This window comes from Thunnus albacares, chromosome 17 (assembly GCF_914725855.1).
Source record: "Thunnus albacares chromosome 17, fThuAlb1.1, whole genome shotgun sequence".
NCBI classification, from domain to species: domain Eukaryota; kingdom Metazoa; phylum Chordata; class Actinopteri; order Scombriformes; family Scombridae; genus Thunnus; species Thunnus albacares.
In genome coordinates this window covers 19,284,191-19,305,477 of record NC_058122.1, presented here as the reverse complement: position 1 = coordinate 19,305,477, position 21,287 = coordinate 19,284,191, and the positions used below count along the sequence as shown (strand labels likewise).

The window sequence follows — 21,287 nt, the reverse complement described above, 5'->3', positions numbered from 1 at the left end:
GATGGGCAGAAGATCTAACTCTGGAACGCAGTGTTTAATATGTTGTCACGGAGCTTGTGTCAAATTAATACTACCACGTGACCGATGACGTCTGATGCAAACAGTTTTGCAGAAAAGGCAGGAGCAAAATTGTTAAATATGGTGACATACACTTAAAGTATGGGAACATTTCCACTTGAAACCAAGTAATATATAATATTTTGAATATTATTCTCCAATTCATCACATTGCAACTGATGAAATGTCACATCAATATCAACCATGAAGGTAAAATATAAGAACCCACAGTGTGACAATGTCTCTACACCACACCAATGAGGTACATTCATTTGTGTCGAAAATGTTTGTCGGCTTTTTGGGACACCATTATTTTACTGTTGCATATTGCACAATAATATATGCATTTACAATCAAAAGTATTACTGATTTACATAACATACTTCTTTGACTTTTATTGCACACATAAGAGGTTGAAACTTAAACATCTGAAGTGTTGTAGTGCTTCAGCCTCAGACTTGGAGGGCTGCTGGTTTTGCAAACCACCAGATGTTAATGTGCTTGTGGAGTTTAAAGACGACTTCATCCGTCCATCACAAGGGTTAAGTAAAGAATTTTAGCCAATATCAGACCTATAATCTAATATCCATGTTATCTAAATCTAGTTAAGGAAAGCTGCAGCTTACACCTGCATGTGGAGTGACCGCTTAAAAGTAGCTTCTCACTGATTAACTTTTTTTGTGGGAAATGGCAACTACTGCAGAACACCAAGCAGGGGTATGATAAAGTCGAGTTTTGTCCACTTGGTGAGAATACAAAGGTAGCATCTCCTTAAATATCTCTGGTTGTATTAGGCAATCCTGGGCAATGTCAATGCAATCAGTAAGAAACACTGCCTTCTGTTAATGTTGAATTTAAAAGATTTTGCATCAAATGTTATGAAGTACCTTGTCATGTATTTCAATAACTGGACAAGCCAAACAGTGTCTCTGTTGAATATCAAGAAAAATGAGAATGAAGCTCACTCATGATGTACATATGAAATGTGCAGAGGTCTCACCTCACCACCAAGAAGGTATTCTTCAGGAGGTTTAATACATGCATACATCCTTGACTTTATCCAGGTGTAGCTTGAGTGATCAGAATTCAATGTGCCCCACATTAAATTTACATCTCTTCATGGAGCCTTCCACCTTTTATCTCGTCTCAATTGACATTCAAATCTTAATAGGACTTCACAGTTTTAATTTCAAGTCAGAATAAAAGTTACCTGGAAATATGAAAGTTGTGCAAACTAGAGAGAAAACAATGACAAGTAAATCGTGACAAGTCTTTATTTAGGTAACAGCCATATTTTACCATAATAAAATCTGGCATCCTGCTGGAATATTCTGGTAGTTTCCTCAGTTGTTAGACGGTCTGCAAAGAGATGTAAAAAAGGTTAGCAGCAAGAATGAATAGCAGGCTTTTACATTTAATTGACAAAACTGATGATTACTGGTACTTACTTGGCCCATTCAACATTGAGAATAAGATGATCATATCCAAATCCTGACACTCCTGCAATGGCTCGGGCTGCATCTTCCCGACGGTGGAAACTGATAAAGGCAAAGCCCTGCAGGAAACAAAGTGAGGAGTTTTTACTTTTAAAAAGATACAAAAGCAGTTGTGTAACCCCAAAAATACAGTCAACATAACATCTGCACTTTTTTTCTCTGGTCTAAGAATTGAAAATGATCAATTCCTCAAGTGTTCAGGTCTTTGTAACTTGTTTTTCTGAGACAAATGTATCAAAACGCTGCATTTAATATCACTGAAGCATTCTCAACATGAGCACTGACCTTTGACTGTCCAGTGTTCTTGTCCTTGGCCAGATAGATCCTTGAGATGGAGCCAAATGGTCTGAAGAGCTCCTGCAAGTCTGTCTCACGGGTGTCCTCAGACAGATTGGTCACACGGATGGTAGCATTGTCATCGGCTGTCAGGTGCAAGCACACACAGTTGTTTACATTACAGATTTCACTGAGCAATCTTGCTGCTGCACAGTGACTCCAGTACAGCATGGATGCACAGAGCTAGCAGGCACAGCAACTTAAACCCACCTCTGCGGTTAGGCTGCATGGACTCCCCTCTTCGCGTGCCTCCGTCCCTCAGGCTCGGAGGCACATACTTGCCAGTCTTGCTCTGCGCAGGCTGTGCAGGCTCTGGTTCCGCTGGTGAAAGAGAAGAAAAGCAGGCCATCAGTCATGAAAATTTAGAACATCCAACATCCAACCACCAAGTCTAACAAAATCTGATGGTGTGAATTGTGTGCTGATGATACCAGAGCCAGCAGGCTTGTCCTTGTCTCCAGTGGAAAGCCCAAGCTGTTCAGCCAGCTCCTTCTGCATGGGGCCCAGAGTGTCCTTGTACGGACAGCGGGTGGTCCAATGGTCGCCTTTGCAAATACGACAAGACACAATCTTCTGTCCTTTCAGTTTGTTCATAGGATCCTCATCCTGGTCTTGGGCGTTCAAGTCCTGCAAGAGGTAAGACGAGGTACTCATTAATTACAGATACCACTGTTAAAGGATGTTTGCAGGCATTATGTTTATTGCTACACATCATGTACAGCAGCAGAAAAAAAGTGAAGTTCACCTCTTTGCTGGAAATGAAAGTCATGAAGACATCGTCGCTGACTGTGGTGGTGGCAACATTAGGACCAGGTGCATCAAACTCAGAGTTGCCGAACTTCTTCCAGTTCTGAAATAAGAGAGCAATACATTACATGACACCTGACTTTATCCAAAGTCTTCTACTTGTTCATTTCCAAATGAATGCAGCTACAGTTAGATTTGATTTAAAAACAGACCTTTCTCCTGGCGACAGCTTTGGAGGCTTTTCTTGTCTCAATCTTGAAGGTCCGGACAATCTAGAAAAAAAAAATAGAAAACATATGCAAACTCATTTTTATGTCACAGCAGCATTTTTTATTTATTATTGTCAAAATGGCCAAACATTTGTGCCATTGACAAACAACAGTGGTATTAATACATATGTAGAAATCCCACGAGACATACAGTCTATTCAACGTTTTTGACCTAAAGAGGCTTTTTAGTAGTTTAGGTTAGCGACCAAAATTAACTTCAAGAGTGGTGGAGAAACTATTATATACAGATCCATTAATGACTAAATCTGTTGCTTTTGTAGTTTTATAAGCCAAAAACAAAAGTTTATAGATAATTACAATACTTAGAATAAAGTAAATAAACAGAGAAAACCAAAAAAAAAAAACTGCATGAAGTATGAGGTTAACTATTAAAGTCCAGATGTTCAAAAGATGAACTAATAGATGTCTCTGTACCACAATGTTAGTCTCATAGCATGGATGAATGTACTCTGAAAGCCAAGATTATTTCTACACCTTTATACAAGCTGCCACCGCAGCTGCACTCATGGGATGGAGCCCTATACAAACCTGCAGGTGAAAGCACTGTGAACAATCTTAACAGATGCAACATTTACTTTAATAAGACTCAAAAATTACCTTGAACTTCTTCCCATCATCGTCTATTTTGTATTCTGTGATGGTTTTTATATTTCCTTTGATAGTTTCCTTGGGGGGTGGTAGTGTGCCTGCCAGAAGAATATAAAATAAATTATATTCAGTTCATTCAGTCAAATTAGATTTAACGACAGAAGACAGTAAGGTAAAGAAACTCTTTCCTGCCTCCTTTGTGGGGGCTTTTGTTTTTTTTCCGATCCAATAGAAAATGAACAAACGGCCTTAGACCAAAGATGAAAATTGTTTCTTTTTTCTTAAACCTTTTCCACCAAGGACACTTTTCATAGTTACACATTGATGGTTATAATAGTTCCTTTTGGGCATGAACACTTTACTACTCTATGCTGTCACCACCTTTCCATCACATCTCCAGTTTTGACTTGGTCCAGGACTCACTTGACACCTGAATTAAACTGTGTGCATTGGTGAAGTGAAACATTTCAGCATTGGTCACAATTATTTATAGTTTGTCGTACGTTAACTGCATTGAATTCTAACTATTAACATACTAAACTACCTTGCTAAGCTTGCAAGCTGTACTGTCTTTCTGGTGAATGCTACTGCTTACGTCACTGCCCACAGGCCAAAGCATATGTCGATATAGTGTTTGATCAATACATAGTCCATTCATGTCAACCAGTCAGACGTATGTCTCGCTACATTAAAAGGTTAGATATCCAAAACATCACAGATATGTATATGTTTAGCTCGAGAAATGCGCCGGACAACCACGTGGATATGAAAGCCGCCTAGCCTACAAGAGACATGCTAACATTAGCTAACTAGCTCTTTACCTTCATCTCCTTCCTCCTCGACTTGGTCGGCCCAGCTGGGCTTGGAGCTAGGGGGGAGAGATTAAAATGCAATATTAGATCTATAAAACGCCTCCAATGTGAGCAGGTATAATTAGATGTTTATAAAAAACACTCACTCGTCGTATTCAATCGACGGCATCCTCTCAGCTAGCTTAGCTTCAGGACCGCAAAGAACGGAGCGGTGAGAGCCGAGCCGCTACACACACTTCCGCGACGTCAACGTCGCGATGAAAGTATAGAACCAATCACAATGTTTGTTTACGATAACTTCCGGGTAGAAACCCCCTTCGTCACGTAAATACAATTTAACGGCGCGGAGAAAAGATGAACAAGTTTAAGCAAGTAAAGAAGTAAACAAAGAAGCGTATATAAATAAGTTTAAGTAAGTATAAGCAGTGAGCAATTAAATTAAAGCAATTAAAAGTAAGCATAACTAAGTATGAATGAATATAGCAGTGATAAGGCGGTTCCCACTATGACAAAAGCAGCCACCAGATGTCGCTGTTGGGTAGGTCTGGTTTATCAAAAACACCAGCAAAGCAACACAGTACATAAAATAAGAACAGAAGAAACGCCTGATAGGTCGGACCACTGTGTTTAACTATATATATCTTTAAACGTTACAGTTACGGCTGAAAATGACAACAAAAATGAGCTTTAACATATCTTCGCAATTCAAATCAACTTCTAGTTGTCTAACTTACTCGGGAGTCCTGCATTTTTTATGCTGAGTTTTAAACAACATTTCATAGATGAGAACGTGAGTATAAATTGTTAATTATATTTTTGCTTTATTTTATGAGGAAAATGCCCGATATTGCAGAGGTGAGAGGGGAAAGAGTCGTCCTACACTGGAGCAGTGTTTCCCAACCTTACTTCATTATACTCGTAATAGACATAACTATCCTACCAGGCCGTTGATAATGGAGCTTTTTACAGTGCATATGACTAAATCTAACGCAATGAAGGAAATAATTATGTACAGAGATACGTCAAGATGGATCTCCTTACTTCCCGCATGCATAGAAATTAAGGGCAGAATGCAATTTAAAAAAAAACAAACAAAAAAAAAAAAAAACAGCTTAAGTTCCATCTTAATAATTTTCAGTAAATTACAAAGAATGGTTGATACAGATCAGTGTAGATAAACTATATTATATTGATTAGTATTATGCTATGTATCATCATAGTATTATAATAAGATTATTGTACAATGCGCTAGAGACTATCTAGCCTCTATCACCTGTAGTGTCATGACTATGGTGTCATCCACAAGCTAGCCTCTCTATTGTCTAATCAGAGATGGCATTTTTTTTTGTTTTATCTTCTTTACCATTTTACCTACGTTTTTTGTATTTTTTTTTCTTTATGAATTTAAAAAGTGTCCATTGTTATTTTCTTTTCATTTTATCTTGATTTGTATTGTATGTATTTTGTGTTCAATGTGGACCCCAGGAAGAGTAGCTGTTGCCTAATGTAATGGCTAATGGGGATCCTAATAAACTAAACTAAACTAAACCTTGACATCTGAGGGGTCACATCTCTGTGACACAAATCAGGCTTTTTTTTCTCGTGAATTACTGACTCATTTAATCCTTTAGGCCTTTTAAAATCTTTCAAATAAATAAAAAAAATACATTTGAGAGCTGCTCATGCCCACGCATGACCTATGATTAAGAGGTCATAAGTCAACATTGCTTCATTAAAGGGGTCACATGATCAAAAAAAGATGGAAATCACCTCCTCAGAGAGCAATGGCTAGAATCCTCAATGTGTAATTTTATGTTTGTGCAGTTACAGACAAAACTAAATTATATGATTTTGTAACAGTGAGGATTCCTCTGCAGTGCGATTATAAACCATCTATACTTGTATGGATTTTGGATTATAATGGATTATTTATGGATACTTTTTCAAAACTTGGTCACTGGATATACTGTAGAGTAGCAATTCTCCAGCCTCAGCCACTGGAAGGAGGCTACTTTTCTTGCCGATATGGTGCAGATTAGGTCAGACAGGAAGTGGATAAAGTAAAGATGAGGCATTTAAAGTCTTTTTGCAGCAACAAGGAGGTTTATTAAATGTATTTACAAGGTTTATTACATGATCTCTATTACAGATTATGTTTCAAAGTCAATTATACAGATCAGTAACTTTTGGCAATAAAAGAAATAAAGCAAGAAATATGAGCAAGAGAAAATTCACGTGTCAAGATTAAATTTGCTTGAATTTTACAGCATGAAATAATCATCACAGAAATTTCTACTTTCTTATAACTTCTCTTTTGTTGTCCTCAGAGCTATTCCCACAACAAGCCACTCTGATACTGTCAAACACAGCCATGTAAAGGATTGGATGAATACACATGTTCAGACTTGCCAGTCCTTTAGACACTTGGTACATATCGTAGAGCCAACAGATAGCTTTCTTAGGGTCCTGGTGTTTCACATAGAAGTGATAGATCTGAAAGACATGGTAAGGCACAAAAGAAACAGCATACAGGACAAGTACTGATATGACTAACAAGGCTACCTTGCGTTTCTCTAGTGTGGTTATGCTGACATTTTTCCACACCACCCAAATAACTACACAGTAAGAAGTGAAAGTAACCAAGAAGGGAACTAGACACCCAAACACAGCTAGAAATATTTTGTAAGTGAAGTGAGGGTGATCGTCGCCGGGAAGATGACCACAGAAGGACACACACATAGTCTTGTTGCCATTTTGGCAAACTGAGGCAAATTTCAGCACAGGGCAGGAAATGACTCCTACAGTGATCCAAATGATGACACTGATGGCCTTGGCGTGGGCAGGCTCTACATAGGTTCTGGTAAAGAAGGGACACGCCAGGGCCACGCAGCGGTTCACACTTATCGCCATGATGAAAAAGATGCTCACATATAGGTTGCATGTGAAGAGAAACCTCTCGGTTTTACACACAGCATTACCAAACATCCAGTGCTTCCCCAGTGAGTAGTAGATGATCAGCAAAGGCAGGGTCAGGACATACAGCAGGTCACTGATGGCGAGGTTACAGGACAGGACAACACCAGTGTGCCAGTTCCTTCTTTCTTTGACCACTAGCAGCCACAAGGCAAAGAGGTTTCCTGCCAGGGCTACAATGAACTCAATGCCATACACTGAGGGCAGCAGGGCAATTTGAAACTTCTCGCATTCAGAGAAATTCATCTTGCTTTGAGCTGAAGGTTATTTTATTGTCGAGCTGCCTTCACTCTCTTTGTACCATCCAATATCTGCAAATGGAAGTATGTTAACTGATTTAATTCCATCATTTGTGTGAATCCACATCAACGTTGATCTATGACACAAAGTTAAGTACAATTTGGAGTTGATTATGACACACTAGGAAGCCTACAGTAAAGTAGTTTGATTTTATTTTGGAATTATAGTATGAGTAAAATGTTAACCGTTAGAAAACGTCACAATTTAAAAAAAAAAAAAAAAAAGAAACTCAGTTAATTATTTGGAAAGCTTTAGGAAATAAAAATGTGAACACTTACCGAAAGCTGGATTCGCAGTGCTCGAACTGCTGCGTTATAACTGTGAAGAAAGGGTGTTAAGCACACACATAGTTATTAATATCTCAGCCGAGAAATGTGTGCGTGAAGTGGAGGACTTAGACAAACCTGAGAGCCACTTCCTCTTATTCTCAGCATACATTTCGCAATTTGAAGAAGGAAAACTATGATGCCACCTCATGCTATGTGTTTGCAAAATAAACAGCCAATAGCAGTTTTAGTGTTCGTCATAGAACTGATTAAGCGATTCAGCAAGAGTTCATATATTACAGATCATATCAGGACGGCATCTACTGCAGCTTTATCAGAAAGTACTGTCTTATATCTCAAAGCTCCAGTGTAAGACTCCGTCTCATTTAAAAGATAAATGTGTCAGAAAGAACCGCGGTGATCTGATATTCTACCCTGGTCACACGAAGATATAAAGAGCCGTGTTGCAATGGTGTTCCTAATATTTTTGATTCACGTAAAGACAATTCGGCTATTATGTACTCTAATAGTCTGAAAAAATATCTTCATATCTTTGTTCTGCAGTTGCATCCTTTGAGCTTCCAGCTGGATGCTATTTTCAACTCATTTCTGTGTTTCCGGCATTTTGTTTGTGTTTCTTTTCTTTCTCCACATGCTTCTGTATATACATTAGTGGAAGATGTATTGCATGTCACAGAAGTAAAAATAAAAACTAAAAAACTGAACTGAAACTAAGTATTTGTTTGAATGTGGGGAAAAAGGCAAAGTTAGTACTATCCTGTAAATGTAATTGTTCAGTAAATATCAGACAAGTTTACACTCAAAATACATTTAAAATCCATGTAACCCTTTAGTGTAGTTACTGCAACTGGCAGAATTACATTAAAATTTTGATCAAACCATTTTATAATTATGTTTGAGATGATGTTTATATATGTATTATCAACAGCTACTTACAACTCAATCCTTCCAAAAATACTGGTAGAGAACAGCTCAGGAGCATCAGCAAGTAAAAGTCAAATGCCACGGGTGCGGCCGAATAATCCTTTTGGTTTGAGACGGTTCCCAACTCAATTGAACTGGTTGACCAGTGGGTGGAGTGAGAATCATACCTGTTGGCCAAATTCTTTAAATTCTAAAGATAAGTGTCTGAATCCTCCCTTTCTCATCTACATGAACTCAGGGAACCAATGAGCATGTGTTATCTTAGCACCCCATTATTTAGCCATTTGATTAAAGCAGATTTTTGAGATTGGGTTTGACAAAAACATGTTTATAGAAAATTGTCAAAGAACCAAGAAAACAGAGTTTGTGCAATTTACTCCTGATGTGTAGCACTGAAGTGTGATAGCATCAAGGCTTTCTATGTTTAATTATCTGGCAGGAATTCAAGAATAAAACACGTTAGACTGTCAGCCCACATCCTGAAGATTTTCCAACAGCTCTGCAGAACTACACCTGTTAGCCAACATGAAGAAATTCACCCACTGAGTTGCAAAGATTGGTTTATTTATTAAACAAACATTTTCAAAATGAATTCATACAGTGTGAAAATATAGCGCGTTGAGTCTCTTCCCTCCCTCTGCTGATTTTCAGCAATAAACAACCATCAGTCATTGCTGAGGCCTTCTCAAGCTTCACAGCCTGAAGAACTGATGACACATTCTTGCTGCCATCTGGTGCTCCAGCACAGTAATGCATTCAATGTCTGAGTCCACAAAGAAGAGTCGAGCGTTCAGCCTTTTCCCTTCCTCTGTTTGAAGCCTTGCTTTGCTCCTGCGCCTTTCTTCTTGAAGCCCGGTTTGCCTTTCTGACCCTTAGATTTGAAGTCTTTATTTTTCTTTCCACCGAATGTTTTGTTCCCTTCAAATTTCTTCTTCCCACCGAATTTATTTTCCCTATCGCCAGGTTTCTTTGCTCCGAACGCCTTGCCTCTGGGATTCATCTTCTTTCCAAATGGTTTCTCCCTGTCCCCGGACTTCTTCCATCCTTTTCTTTGTTGATCTTTTCCCATTTTGTCTCTGTGCTGTCCTCCTGGACTACCTCTCTTTGGTGATTTAGCACCTCTGTCTTCTCTTGATGATTTACCAGGGGACTGCTTCCTCTTCTTGGCAGGCGCCTGAGACTTTGCTGGGCCTCGTCTCCTCTTGGCCCCAGGGAACATATCTGCACGAAAAACAGTGTTTGGTCAATCAATGAATTCAAAACAAGGCCCCAGATTTAAAGGTTTATAATACAGTAGTTATATTCACCTTCATCTGGCTCCTCTCCTACAGCCTGTCTGTAGTACTCCGCCTCATCATCAGATTCAACAGCGTTTGCCTGATCGTCCTGCATCCCAGGATCCTCCACTTCACTGTCCTCTTCAGCCTCAGCCTCACGCTTCCTCTTGATACCTTCCAGGCTCTTTTTCCTGTTAAGATAAAGTGTTTTACAATTAGACCAAATGAAAAAAAGGATGTGTCAAGAGGGTCACGATATCTAAAAGGCAAACTTACTTGTTCTCTTCTCGTTTCTCTTTCTTCTGAGCGACGTTCTGCTCTTGCTTTTTCCGGCGATCCTCCTTCTCTTTCAGCTGGGCCTCCTTTCTGTTCAGGATCGCCTGGATTTCCTCCTCTGTCTTGGAGGCTGTAAACATAGAACAAAAATCACTTTTTTTTTTAAAAAAAAAGGACAGTTTTGCACCATGTCCACGTAAAACAAAGTAATCTTTAGATGCATCAGTAAGCGTTTACTTTTAGAGAGGAATCATGGAATTCATACTCATTTTTTCATCATGTACACCTTAACATCAAGCGAAAAGATGAATAAATGATAATAAAATGCGGTGGGGTGCACTTACTGATAGAGTGATAGAGGACATTCCCCTCTCCCATGCCTTCTTCTATCTTCATCAGCTGCAGAGTCATGCGAGGACCAATCTGAGGACAACACACAGAGCTACAATTCAGCTGCTGTCCAAGCATCGTCGACATATTGTTTTTAAAAAAAATGAGTCTGCATACTTACCTCGGTCAAACGGACAGCACTCTGTTGGGACGCCATGTTGCCTCGGCCAGAGTAGACCTGAGGCAGCTCAGTGATGTTGTGCTCCCCATCTTGTTCTGCTTCACTTTCTGAAAGGTTTGCCCCCCTGAAAGTTGTTGGGAAGAGTACAAAATAGTTCAGCTACGAATACTAGATCACCAGTTCTGCATGTGTTAGAACAGCAGCTACAGATTGGCTATAAAACTAAGCACCCTTTGAATTTGTAGAATTGTACCTTCACAAGAACCTTACTTCATCAGCAGCTCACTGATATCCTCAAACTTGCTCATGTTGGGGAACTTCTCCTGCATCAGCTTCTTGACTCCGCGGCTCATACCCACAGGGACCACCTTCAGGCTGCTGCAAGTCGACAACGTTGATCGTACGGGTCAGTGTGGCGTGTCGTCAATAAATACACACATCTGGTTGTTTACTGGGGGCCCGTCAGTGCGTTTACTTTGAACATGCATCACTGAACAGTCAAGTTACAATCTGTCATCATTTGAGCCCCGACCATCATATCACAAGAATGTTTCACTGAAAGTTACATCTGTTGATAAGGCCTGAACATCTGTCTCTCCAATCTGATGGACAGTTTGCCACTTGAATAGTTTTGTTTTTCCGTTACAAACTGCCTTGTCATGATACTAACATTTGTAGACAACAAGAAATTTCACACAAATATTTAAGTTTGAATCAATCTCATCAGTGTGGTTTAACACCCAGCTATCTAGTTTATAAGCCACATGCAAAGACTGAATATAACAATCTTAATGTTTATGACAAACTGTTTTACTTACTAATGTCGAAATTCTATTTCCTGCGATGTCGGGTTGTAATTCAACAGCACGCACCGCTTGATGTTGTTGAGGCTCACCTGGAAAACAACAATATTTTCATTTCTCACAAGAACTCAAAGTTTGACTTCGGTCATGCTGAATGACGCGAGGATTGAGAAATCAGAAAGCGTTTACTTTTTGACATATCTTCAGAGATGAACTCAGAAGACTATACTTTCATCACTTTCACCTAAACCTTTGAGTCTTTCAATGTGACAATAATGCAAATGTTTCACTGATGGAGCATACCTTGTGCACATTAATGGAGGGAAACATGTTTTGAAACATGGTGGCCATCAGCTTGACCTGCATGCCATCAGATCCAAAGTTATTGAGGATGAGGAGCGGATGACGTGTGAACTGCTGCTCGTGCATCCTGTGCTTCTTCAGCGATGAAACAACATCTTTGACGAGAGAATACTGGAAAAAAAAAAAGAAAAAGTTGAGACTTTATAAAAATGGAAAAAACTTTAAAGATAAAAATGACTTTAGAGGTTTGGGCACATCAGTGCGTTTACTTTGAAAATACATCACCTAACAATCAGGTATTAAAATGTCATCACTTGCACCCATCTACCTATTGCACTTGTGGTTTATTCATGAGTTCAGATGTTTACCTTGAGCACTCTGAAATGAAGCATGGGGCCTTTGGGGAGTCGAGCAAGTCTCTGAAAGAACAATGAATGTGTTGTTAGATGATAGAGGTACAAGATTAACATCAACAAGAACTGTTTGCTTATGGTCAAACACGATCTCACCATGTTGATACTGCTGGGCGTCTTGCTGAAGATCATGAAGTGCGTCACTCCCAGTGGTCCTGCTATTGCCACAAAGTCTTTCAACACGTTCTTTTTTCTGACCTGGTACAGAAAACACACAAACACTTCAGATATAATGAGAATGAAACGGCACGACAAGATAAAGATGCTTTTCATCTTAAAAGATATCTCAAGAAAATGTTGATCATTTACTAAAAGTAATATTCAGCCCATGTTGAGTGAACTTCCACATATCAAACTTTCCCCTTAAAGGTGCAGTGTGCAGAATTTAGTGACATCTAGTGGAACAGACTTAGCAGAAATGGAGTATAATATTTATAAGTATGTTTTTATTAGTGTATAATCACCTGAAACTAAGAATCATTATGTTTTCTTTGGCTAAGAATGCGACCTTTATGTCTACATAGGGAATGGGTCCTCTTCCGCGGAGACTGCCATGTTTCTGCAGTAGCCCAGAACGGACAAACCAAACACTGGCTCTAGAGAGGGCCTTTTGCTATATTCTTGAGTTTCACAGCGACCATATGTTCTCCTACAAACTTGGAAGGGGAGACATATTCAGTTGGTTGCAATCTGCAGCCTCCCTGCTAGATGCCAATAAATCCTACGAACTGGTCCTTTAAAATAAAGCAAGGTGGACTCTGTATTTGCAACAGTAAAATAAATCACAGCACATGCTGAAGGCGGCTGGTTGAGCTTTCACAGAGAGACAAACCTTGAGAGTCTCTGCGGTGTAGGGCTCCATAACTCTCCGTACATCCAGGATGAGCTGACCCACGTTTTTGCCGACCTGACCACGATGAAACACGAAGGAGTGGGGAACAGCTCCGTATGTCTCCTCGGCCACATGGTTGGCTGTTGCTCGGGATTTCTTCTGGTTCTTGGTCTGAAAGCACAAGATCCACACATTAGGTTTCATGAGACAAATGTTAAACTGACATTGGATTGATTGTTGAGCGAGATTCTTTAATCATTTGAACGAAATCACGATATAAAATCACGTTACGGTTACGCTTTGACAATCACCGTTATCAAAGTCGCCACCATCTGCGGCTCAACACTGGCTTTCTCGTTTAATATGCATGTATAAAATAGATTTATTACACACATAACCTCTTGTAATTTACTGCTAAGTTCACACCAGGCTAATCGGCTAGCACGTGGCGACACTTACCTTTGATTTCCCCATTATTCAGCGAGATGTACAGCTTGTGAATCAGGTCAAAAAAGTGACACTAATGCTTTAACTACTGTACTAATACTGTCAAGAAACGTTAAATTCATTATGTCCGCTAAAAGTAACCTATAACAATTTCACCAACTCGACTGCGAAGTCAAAATGACGCCATCCGCATGGTTGTTCCACTTTGTGTCACACGCTAATGTGTTCGTGTCCTCTCACAGCTCTGGATATAGAGGTTCCTAGCAAAAGTTACCCGGGTGTGTAGGAGCTGATACTCATAGTGATTTGCACATATTTCAAAAGTAAATGACGTTTACTTTTGGTTCTTTGATATGATGTCAGTCGCCAATAGTGCACAAACAAAAATTAGCAGTATAATAACCGTTTGCGTGATTTGTTTTAACAGCTTTTGTATGAAAACAACTTAATTTGTGTTAAAATTAGGACAACTGTACTACTTAACCTACTCTACTAAAAACTGCCTTGGGCCCTAAATGTATTTCTCAGAAGCTAATTCCACATGAATCCTCAGATGATCAGGGACTGGTCTATAAGTTGTCCCTCAGGTTAACACTAAGCATGGGGAAGCAGCTTTTAGTTATGAAGCTGCCTAATACTGGATCCAGCTTCTTGAAAACTGAAGACAGGCCTCGTCTGTAGGAACATTTAAAAAACTCACCTGAACACCAACTTAGACCTCAACACAGTCACTCTAAATACTTTTATTACTAGACGTGTTTTATGTGCCTACGTTATCATGCTTTTATTTATTTAAAATTGTTTTAAGTTCTTGCATGTTTTTTGAACAAAGAAAAAAGTATAAAGAACACTAATAATGACTATTAATATCTATGCTGCCTCGGTCCTTTTTTGGAATTACTCTAATATGTTTTGATATCTGTATTAGTCCCACTGAGGAACATGGAGTTTCACACTGTAACTGTGACCACCAGAAAACAATCAACGATCAGAATTAACTGGAATGTTAATATGCTGTCATATTGTAATGAGTTTGACGGATTTAATGTATTCTTTAGGTCCTCATTGTGAACACTGGATAGCAGCAAACACACATGATTCTAATTACACTGTACAGAAGTTTAACCTTAATCTTGTAGTAGTTTCAAAGAAGGCAGTTTTACACCTCAGGTAAAACTTATTTATACCGCCAAAGATAATACAGTCAGTGAATATCTATAATCTAACCTCACTGAGGGGTAAATACATCTGCAATGCTACATGCGCTGACTGTGCCCAACTGTTGGTCAATAAATACCTCAGTTCCAGTGTTTGTGCAAACTGCTAAGTAAGCCAAGTCTGTTATTCTAAATTATTAATTTGCGAGTCTATATATTATTAGAAACCTATTCTCAAGTCTATACTTCCATTTCTACATGTGTTGAATCCACACTTAGCCATAAGGAAGAAGGCACGCCTGATGGAACAGTGGTAACCTGCTCTACTTGTGTCTCAGGTTAATGTGTAGTGTGATTAAAAAATAGGCTCCATAAATGAGAACATGATGGAAATGAATACAGAGATAAACAGATAAAAGTGAAAAACCTAATATATTGTTACAATTGGACAAAACAAAACTTTAGATTATAAATATTATCCTCTATAAAGTGTTGAACCTTTAATATTTAAAATTTTGAAAAGCCATAAAGACTTTTAACTTTTTTGACTAATTACAAGATCTAGTTAGTCAGAGGGAAAGGGCGTTGTCACGAGGACCTTTGTTCAGGAGTGGCAACAGAGAGCTAGAAAACAGGAACAAAAAACCCCCAAACCATTTTTAAACAGGAAAAACTATAACTGAAAGAATTATTGTTCCTAAAGCTGTCAGTGAGGCAACACTGCTAGCTGGTGTGAAATCACAAAAAAATTACACAATTTAAAGTGTGGATTTTTGAAAAGTCACAAAAATTAACTCAAAAATGAAACATCCACTCAGCATTGAAGGCTCTTCGACAGGTCTGTAGTTCTGTCATTATAGATATTAGATATTACAGAAGGATAACCGCTGCAATACTAAAGATACTGACTTCCTGACAATCCCTTTCAAAATCAGAATCTGACCCCCACAGTGCAGCATCTAAATGGTGTCATTCCCGAGGTGCATGGTCTGTTTATGACTTGTGTGATTCTGTTATGAAAAAAGAATGGGTTGATATTGATAGTTGAAGTGTTAGTGCTCTACAGGTCTAGCCACTACTGGCCATAGAATATGTTGTAATATGCACATGCTAAACAACTGTTATAGCATTGGTTTTCCCCATATTGCTATCTGATTGCACAATCTGACCCCACCTAAAACTTGATATACTTTTTGGGTGTGACCATAAGTACAACCAAACAGAATATTTTAACTCAGAGTTTAATGCTTCAGATGGGTATTTTTTCCCCTGTCACAACATCACATACAGCAAAACACTACTGCACTGATGTTTATACTGTGAAAGTTGCAAGGCTTTAGACTTTTGGCCCTCTGTGTACATTATTACAACGAATAAAAGTTGAAACAGATGTGGGGAGATTACGTCTGAACACACAAGGAATTTGACTCCAGTTTCCAGTGGCTCTCAATGCACTCAGATACAATAAATGTACCAAAAGATACACAAACAGAAGACATGCAGCTAAACAAACAGTATGTCACTGAGGCTACACTGATACTGCTGCACTTTGATGGAGAACTTGCAGAACCTGCATGTAGGGCTGCAACCAATGATTATTTTCATTATCGATAAATCTGCCAATTATCTGTTTTGATTGATCATTTTGTCTATAAAATGCCAGAAATCAGAGAAAAATACCTGTTATAATTCCTTAAAGCTCAAAGCTTTATATCTTAAAATGTCCTTTTTTGCCTGATCAACAGTCCAAAATCCAAATATATTTAATTTACTATCATGTATGACACAGAATAGCTTCAAATCCTCACATTTGTGAAACTGCAACCACTGAATATTTGGCATTTTTGCTTAAAAAATGACCAAAACAATTATTCGATTATCAAAAAAGATTCATTTTCTGTCAGTCGATTAATCAACTAATCGCTGCAGCTCTATACGTGTGTCAAACTTCAGTAAGAGAAAACTAAAGAGAATCAAAAGTTATGTAAAAAGGACACATCACAATATTAACATTTTGTAAAGAAACACTGTCTTTCTTATATTGCAGCAAATCCATTTAACACGGAAGACATGTCAACATCAAACCGGAAGACAGAAACCATAAATGAGGCTAAAGATGTTTCGATGATGAGATGAAAGTGTTTACCACTGCAAACACCACAAACACACCACACTAGCTCTTCATGAAATAGAGTCTGTGGCAGGATAGCAGGTTGAGGACAGAGGGAGGAGACATCCCACTGAGCATGCAGCTGAACAACAAGAAGGGAGGCGGCGTCATTTGGATGGTTTGTAATTAGTTGTCTCCTTCTTTAGAGATCTCGGGACAGGGCCTCTGGAGAAGAAGAGGCAGACTAGCTGCTGATATTACTTGGGTGTCATTCTGTTTCCTCTTTAGATTTATTTGTGACCCGACTTTCTCTGCCTTCATCTTCTCTTCAGAATTGATGGTGCCACGGACGACTCTTGAACATGTAATTTTAAAAATGCGATAGTCTCAATTTTACACATTTTTCCTTTTTTTTCACACAATTTTGCATTTTCCTTTGTGCCTTGGGAGCAGCAGTGGATCAGAACGAAGACATTAAAAACACTTTTCAGCTGCTAAAGTAAGTTGGACGCTCACAAGTTATGTCAGTGTAATATACTTTTAGGTGGACTGAAATGTACTGGCTTAATTAGCTAGTTATAATACATATTGTTTAGCCAAGAATAGTGTAATTGTCCAAACACTGATTGTTTTATTCAGAAACAAGTATTGTTTGAAGTATAGACATATTCCATTTATACCAGTCAGGTGTTTCACTGAGAAAGTCATAGAGAAGATTTTTTTGTGTGTGTGTTATGTCAATATTTGATGGATGTGTTTATGGTATTGACGGTGGTTGTGGTTGTGGGATGTGGTGATGACTCTTAAAGAACTCAGTTGACTGTGAGATGAAGGTGTATTGATTCTGGCTGGTCTGTGTTGACTGTTGTTCCTTCAGTGTTGACCTGCCAATAAATTCCAGCTGGAGGGGGGGGGGGGGGGGGATGTGTGTACTTACTTTCACTTTGCAATGAAACATGTGATAAACAGTCAACACCCAGAAGACAATGTTTTCCTTGAATGCAAAATCGACATCTTTATATCAGAGTGTCTGACGTGTTTCTCCATGATTAATTTTCACTCAAAGATGATCAGGTTTTAATTGTATGTTTTTACTGTGGAAATTCTAATTATGTCCTCTTCTCCACCCCCCCAGGGTGTCCTCAGAGGTTTAACAGATTCATGGAGAAGACGCTGACAATAGGTCTGACTCTTTTCTTGGCACTCTGTCTGCACATACCAGAAGCTGGGGGGCGAAAGGAGGGAGCCCATGGCGAGAACACTGGGAAACGTTCATCACGTTCTTCAGATACAAAAGCAGGCCGTTGCTCCTACACCTTCATTGTTCCACAGCAAAAACTGTCTGGAGCGCTGTGTTTGAACACGCAGTCTGCTACTACCAACCACTCCGAGGTGGCAGCGCTGCGGACAGAGCTCAAACGACAGCAGGAACAAATGGAGAAGCTTCAGAGCCAACTGGAGCAGGAGGGGTCCCTTGCCATGGAGGTAAGAGCCCTACGCAAGGAAAGTAACAGCATGAATTCTCGCATTGCCCAGCTCTATGCCCAGCTGCTGCATGAAGTCATGCACAAGAAAGACCAGGCCTCAGAGCAGCGAAGGGTAGAGAGCCTCCTCCTGAATGCTACAACGCAGGTGAGCAGACACCCTCAGTCTTTGTTGATGTTTAAATCATGTCAAAGCAACATTGCATCTTATCTTAGCTGTTATAAAAATGTTAAAAACATCCTTATGTCTGTTGCGGGTGGTGGAACATCTTAGGCGCTGCAGGTGTCCAGTAATTACAGGGAGCTGGAGAAGAAATACGGAGCCCTCACCTCCATGATGAGCTCTCAGAACCAGTTTATTGCACGTCTGGAGAAGCAGTGTCAGTGCAGGGACTCCACCCAGTCCTCTCTGGTATGAAATGAATGGGTGGTTTGCATGTTGCACAATTATTCTAAGGTTTTACAGGAACTGAGAAAGCTGTTTCGTTTTTTTGTTTTTTCTGGACAGGTGGCGACTGAACCACCAAAAAGACAGTCTAATGTGCATCCTAATTATAGCTCTGAAGCCAATGAAATGACAAATGATGTTCAAAGGGACCAAAGTGCTCCTCCACCACGGAGGGAAAAAACTGTGGGAGCTCATTCCCTCCCCTCCACTACAGCCAACACTCCTACGGAGCCTCCTTTCATTAGTTTCCCTGTCACAAAGACTCCAGGTACATCAATGTAAAGCATGTCTTATGGTTGAAGTACTTGATTAGACGGAAACCTGTGTGTATATGTGCATCAATCTTCTGCCAGAGTTATTGAACTGGTTTGATAAGCAGCAGACGCTGATGGAGTCAGTGACCTACTGGTAGGAGGCCTATCTCTCTGGGAATGCCTAAACAACGTCAAACAACATCTTGAAGCTGTCAGAACAGGGAGGACTTCATAATGAATACACACATGTAAACACACATGTATGAACCACAGCATTTGTTGGAGCTTTATGACACCACTTCTGTATTCTTGCACAAGAGGAATGTTTGAAATTACAAAGTAGAGGATTTGGGCAGTCCTTCCAACAAGTCAGCAGAACCAAGGTGACTCCACCATGTGTGTGACTCAACACTTTCGGGAAGGTCTGATGAAAGACACTGAAGCAGAGTAGGGCTTTCTGGCACAACTTTGCCTACTTCCAGGGTGCAGGGAGAAGAAAAAAAAATTTGAAGAGGTCAAAACTCCAGCAAAACTTGTAGTATATAGAACAACTTTACTGTATACTGTACATATAAAGTTGTTCTATATACTTCAATTGTTGCTGAAGTTTTGCCTTCGAAAGATGCTGCATTGCCACATCTTGCCTGTGTGAATATGACTGAGTATGGGCTTTGAATGTGACTGCAAATGCTTGTCTGGGATGACAATTAGGCATTATCGCTTGGTGTGGGAGACTTTCCTCTATGTATACATTGTCTCTGTGCAGATTCCTCTGTTCAACATCTTATCACTGTGACATGAGGCACTGAACATGTGTTGGAGGGGGGAAAAAAATCTCCACTCGTAAAAAGATAAGTTTGAGTTGCTGCGTATCTGTGGTCTTCCTGGCGTTAAAGTAAACATCATTCCAAAGCTTTCACTTGGTTGCATATACTTTTCTCCCAACTCACCAGGACCTTGGCGGGACTGCCAGCATGTCCTGGAATCAGGAGAGACCACCAGTGGAATCTATCTACTCCGCCCTCAGAGTGCCAACAGACTCCTGCAGGCCTGGTGTGAGCAGAGTCGGGCTCAGGGAGGGTGGACAGTCATCCAGAGGAGACAGGATGGGTCAGTCAACTTCTTCAGGACTTGGGAGCAGTATAAGGTGATTTTATGTGACTTTAAAGTCTGCAGAACACACTGAGATTTATTATTCTTTTGGTATTAAAAGCTAGATTTAAAAAAATGATGCAAATAAAATAAATACTGTCCATCAGATTAAACTGGTGTGTTGGTGTATTGCAGCAAGGCTTTGGGAACTTAGATGGAGAGTATTGGCTCGGCCTGGAACACCTTTACTGGCTGACTAAACAAGCCCAATATAAGCTACGGGTGGCTCTGGAGGACTGGCAGGGCCGGCAGGTGTTTGCTGAGTATGACAGCTTCCACCTGGAACCAGAGAGCGACTGGTATCGACTGCGGTTAGGACAATACAGCGGCAACGCGGGGGACTCCCTCTCATGGCACAACAACAAGGCTTTCACCACTCTGGATCGGGACAAGGATGGCTACACAGGTCCACTCTCCCCCTGGTACTGTTTGACAGTTCTCTGTATGTTTTTCCTGTCAATAAGCTTGTCTTTCTGATGTGTCATCAGGTAACTGTGCTCATTACCAGAAAGGAGGCTGGTGGTACCACATGTGCGCCCACTCCAATCTGAACGGTGTGTGGTATCGGGGTGGACACTATCGCAGCCGCTACCAGGATGGAGTCTACTGGGCAGAGTTCCATGGAGGCTCCTACTCTCTCAAACGAGTTTCCATGATGATCAAACCCACATAATATAGTTGCATTATGGACATGTTAGACAGAAACACAATTATAAACTATTGTAGATGATTTTCAGACATATGTAGAGATCCTCAAAGAATATTTTTTTGTGTTAATCCTGTACAGTGTTGAGCCAATCTGTGTCTTTGTTTCATAAAATTGACTAGAAGTCAACAACATTATTTGTGAATCACTGGATGATGATTAAGTAACATGTGGTTGACATGTCTGTACTACAGTATATTGCTGAAATTTCCTGCCAAAATTGATGTTTTTCAATGTACTTTTTAATAAAATTGAGCCAAATTTCTTCCTGTATGATACTACTATCTATGGTTTCCTCACAAAC

The 21,287-nt window shown here is 39.7% G+C and overlaps 3 protein-coding genes across 3 annotated transcripts; 1 reads left to right on the top strand and 2 right to left on the bottom strand.

Moving 5' to 3' along the window:
• Positions 1-1,317: 1,317 nt before the first annotated feature.
• On the bottom strand, positions 1,318-4,600 carry eif3g (eukaryotic translation initiation factor 3, subunit G). The gene is made up of 10 exons (XM_044332198.1): positions 4,473-4,600; positions 4,336-4,382; positions 3,524-3,612; positions 2,849-2,908; positions 2,635-2,739; positions 2,321-2,516; positions 2,100-2,210; positions 1,839-1,975; positions 1,506-1,612; positions 1,318-1,416 (listed from the first exon to the last, which is right to left on the bottom strand). The coding sequence occupies exons 1-10, from the start codon at positions 4,493-4,495 to the stop codon at positions 1,401-1,403; spliced, it is 891 nt and encodes a 296-aa protein (XP_044188133.1). The 5' UTR covers positions 4,496-4,600; the 3' UTR covers positions 1,318-1,400.
• A 1,809-nt stretch (positions 4,601-6,409) lies between these two features.
• Positions 6,410-13,909, bottom strand: LOC122966986 (suppressor of SWI4 1 homolog). The gene is made up of 14 exons (XM_044331335.1): positions 13,685-13,909; positions 13,226-13,396; positions 12,490-12,591; positions 12,349-12,399; positions 11,981-12,151; positions 11,693-11,769; positions 11,145-11,252; positions 10,875-10,998; positions 10,708-10,786; positions 10,364-10,493; positions 10,118-10,278; positions 9,602-10,031; positions 7,878-7,917; positions 6,410-7,560 (listed from the first exon to the last, which is right to left on the bottom strand). The coding sequence occupies exons 1-14, from the start codon at positions 13,697-13,699 to the stop codon at positions 6,619-6,621; spliced, it is 2,601 nt and encodes an 866-aa protein (XP_044187270.1). The 5' UTR covers positions 13,700-13,909; the 3' UTR covers positions 6,410-6,618.
• Positions 13,910-18,009: 4,100 nt separating this feature from the next.
• On the top strand, positions 18,010-21,253 carry angptl6 (angiopoietin-like 6). The gene is made up of 6 exons (XM_044331862.1): positions 18,010-18,571; positions 18,698-18,835; positions 18,932-19,139; positions 20,079-20,272; positions 20,413-20,683; positions 20,766-21,253. The coding sequence occupies exons 1-6, from the start codon at positions 18,101-18,103 to the stop codon at positions 20,948-20,950; spliced, it is 1,467 nt and encodes a 488-aa protein (XP_044187797.1). The 5' UTR covers positions 18,010-18,100; the 3' UTR covers positions 20,951-21,253.
• Positions 21,254-21,287: the final 34 nt, after the last annotated feature.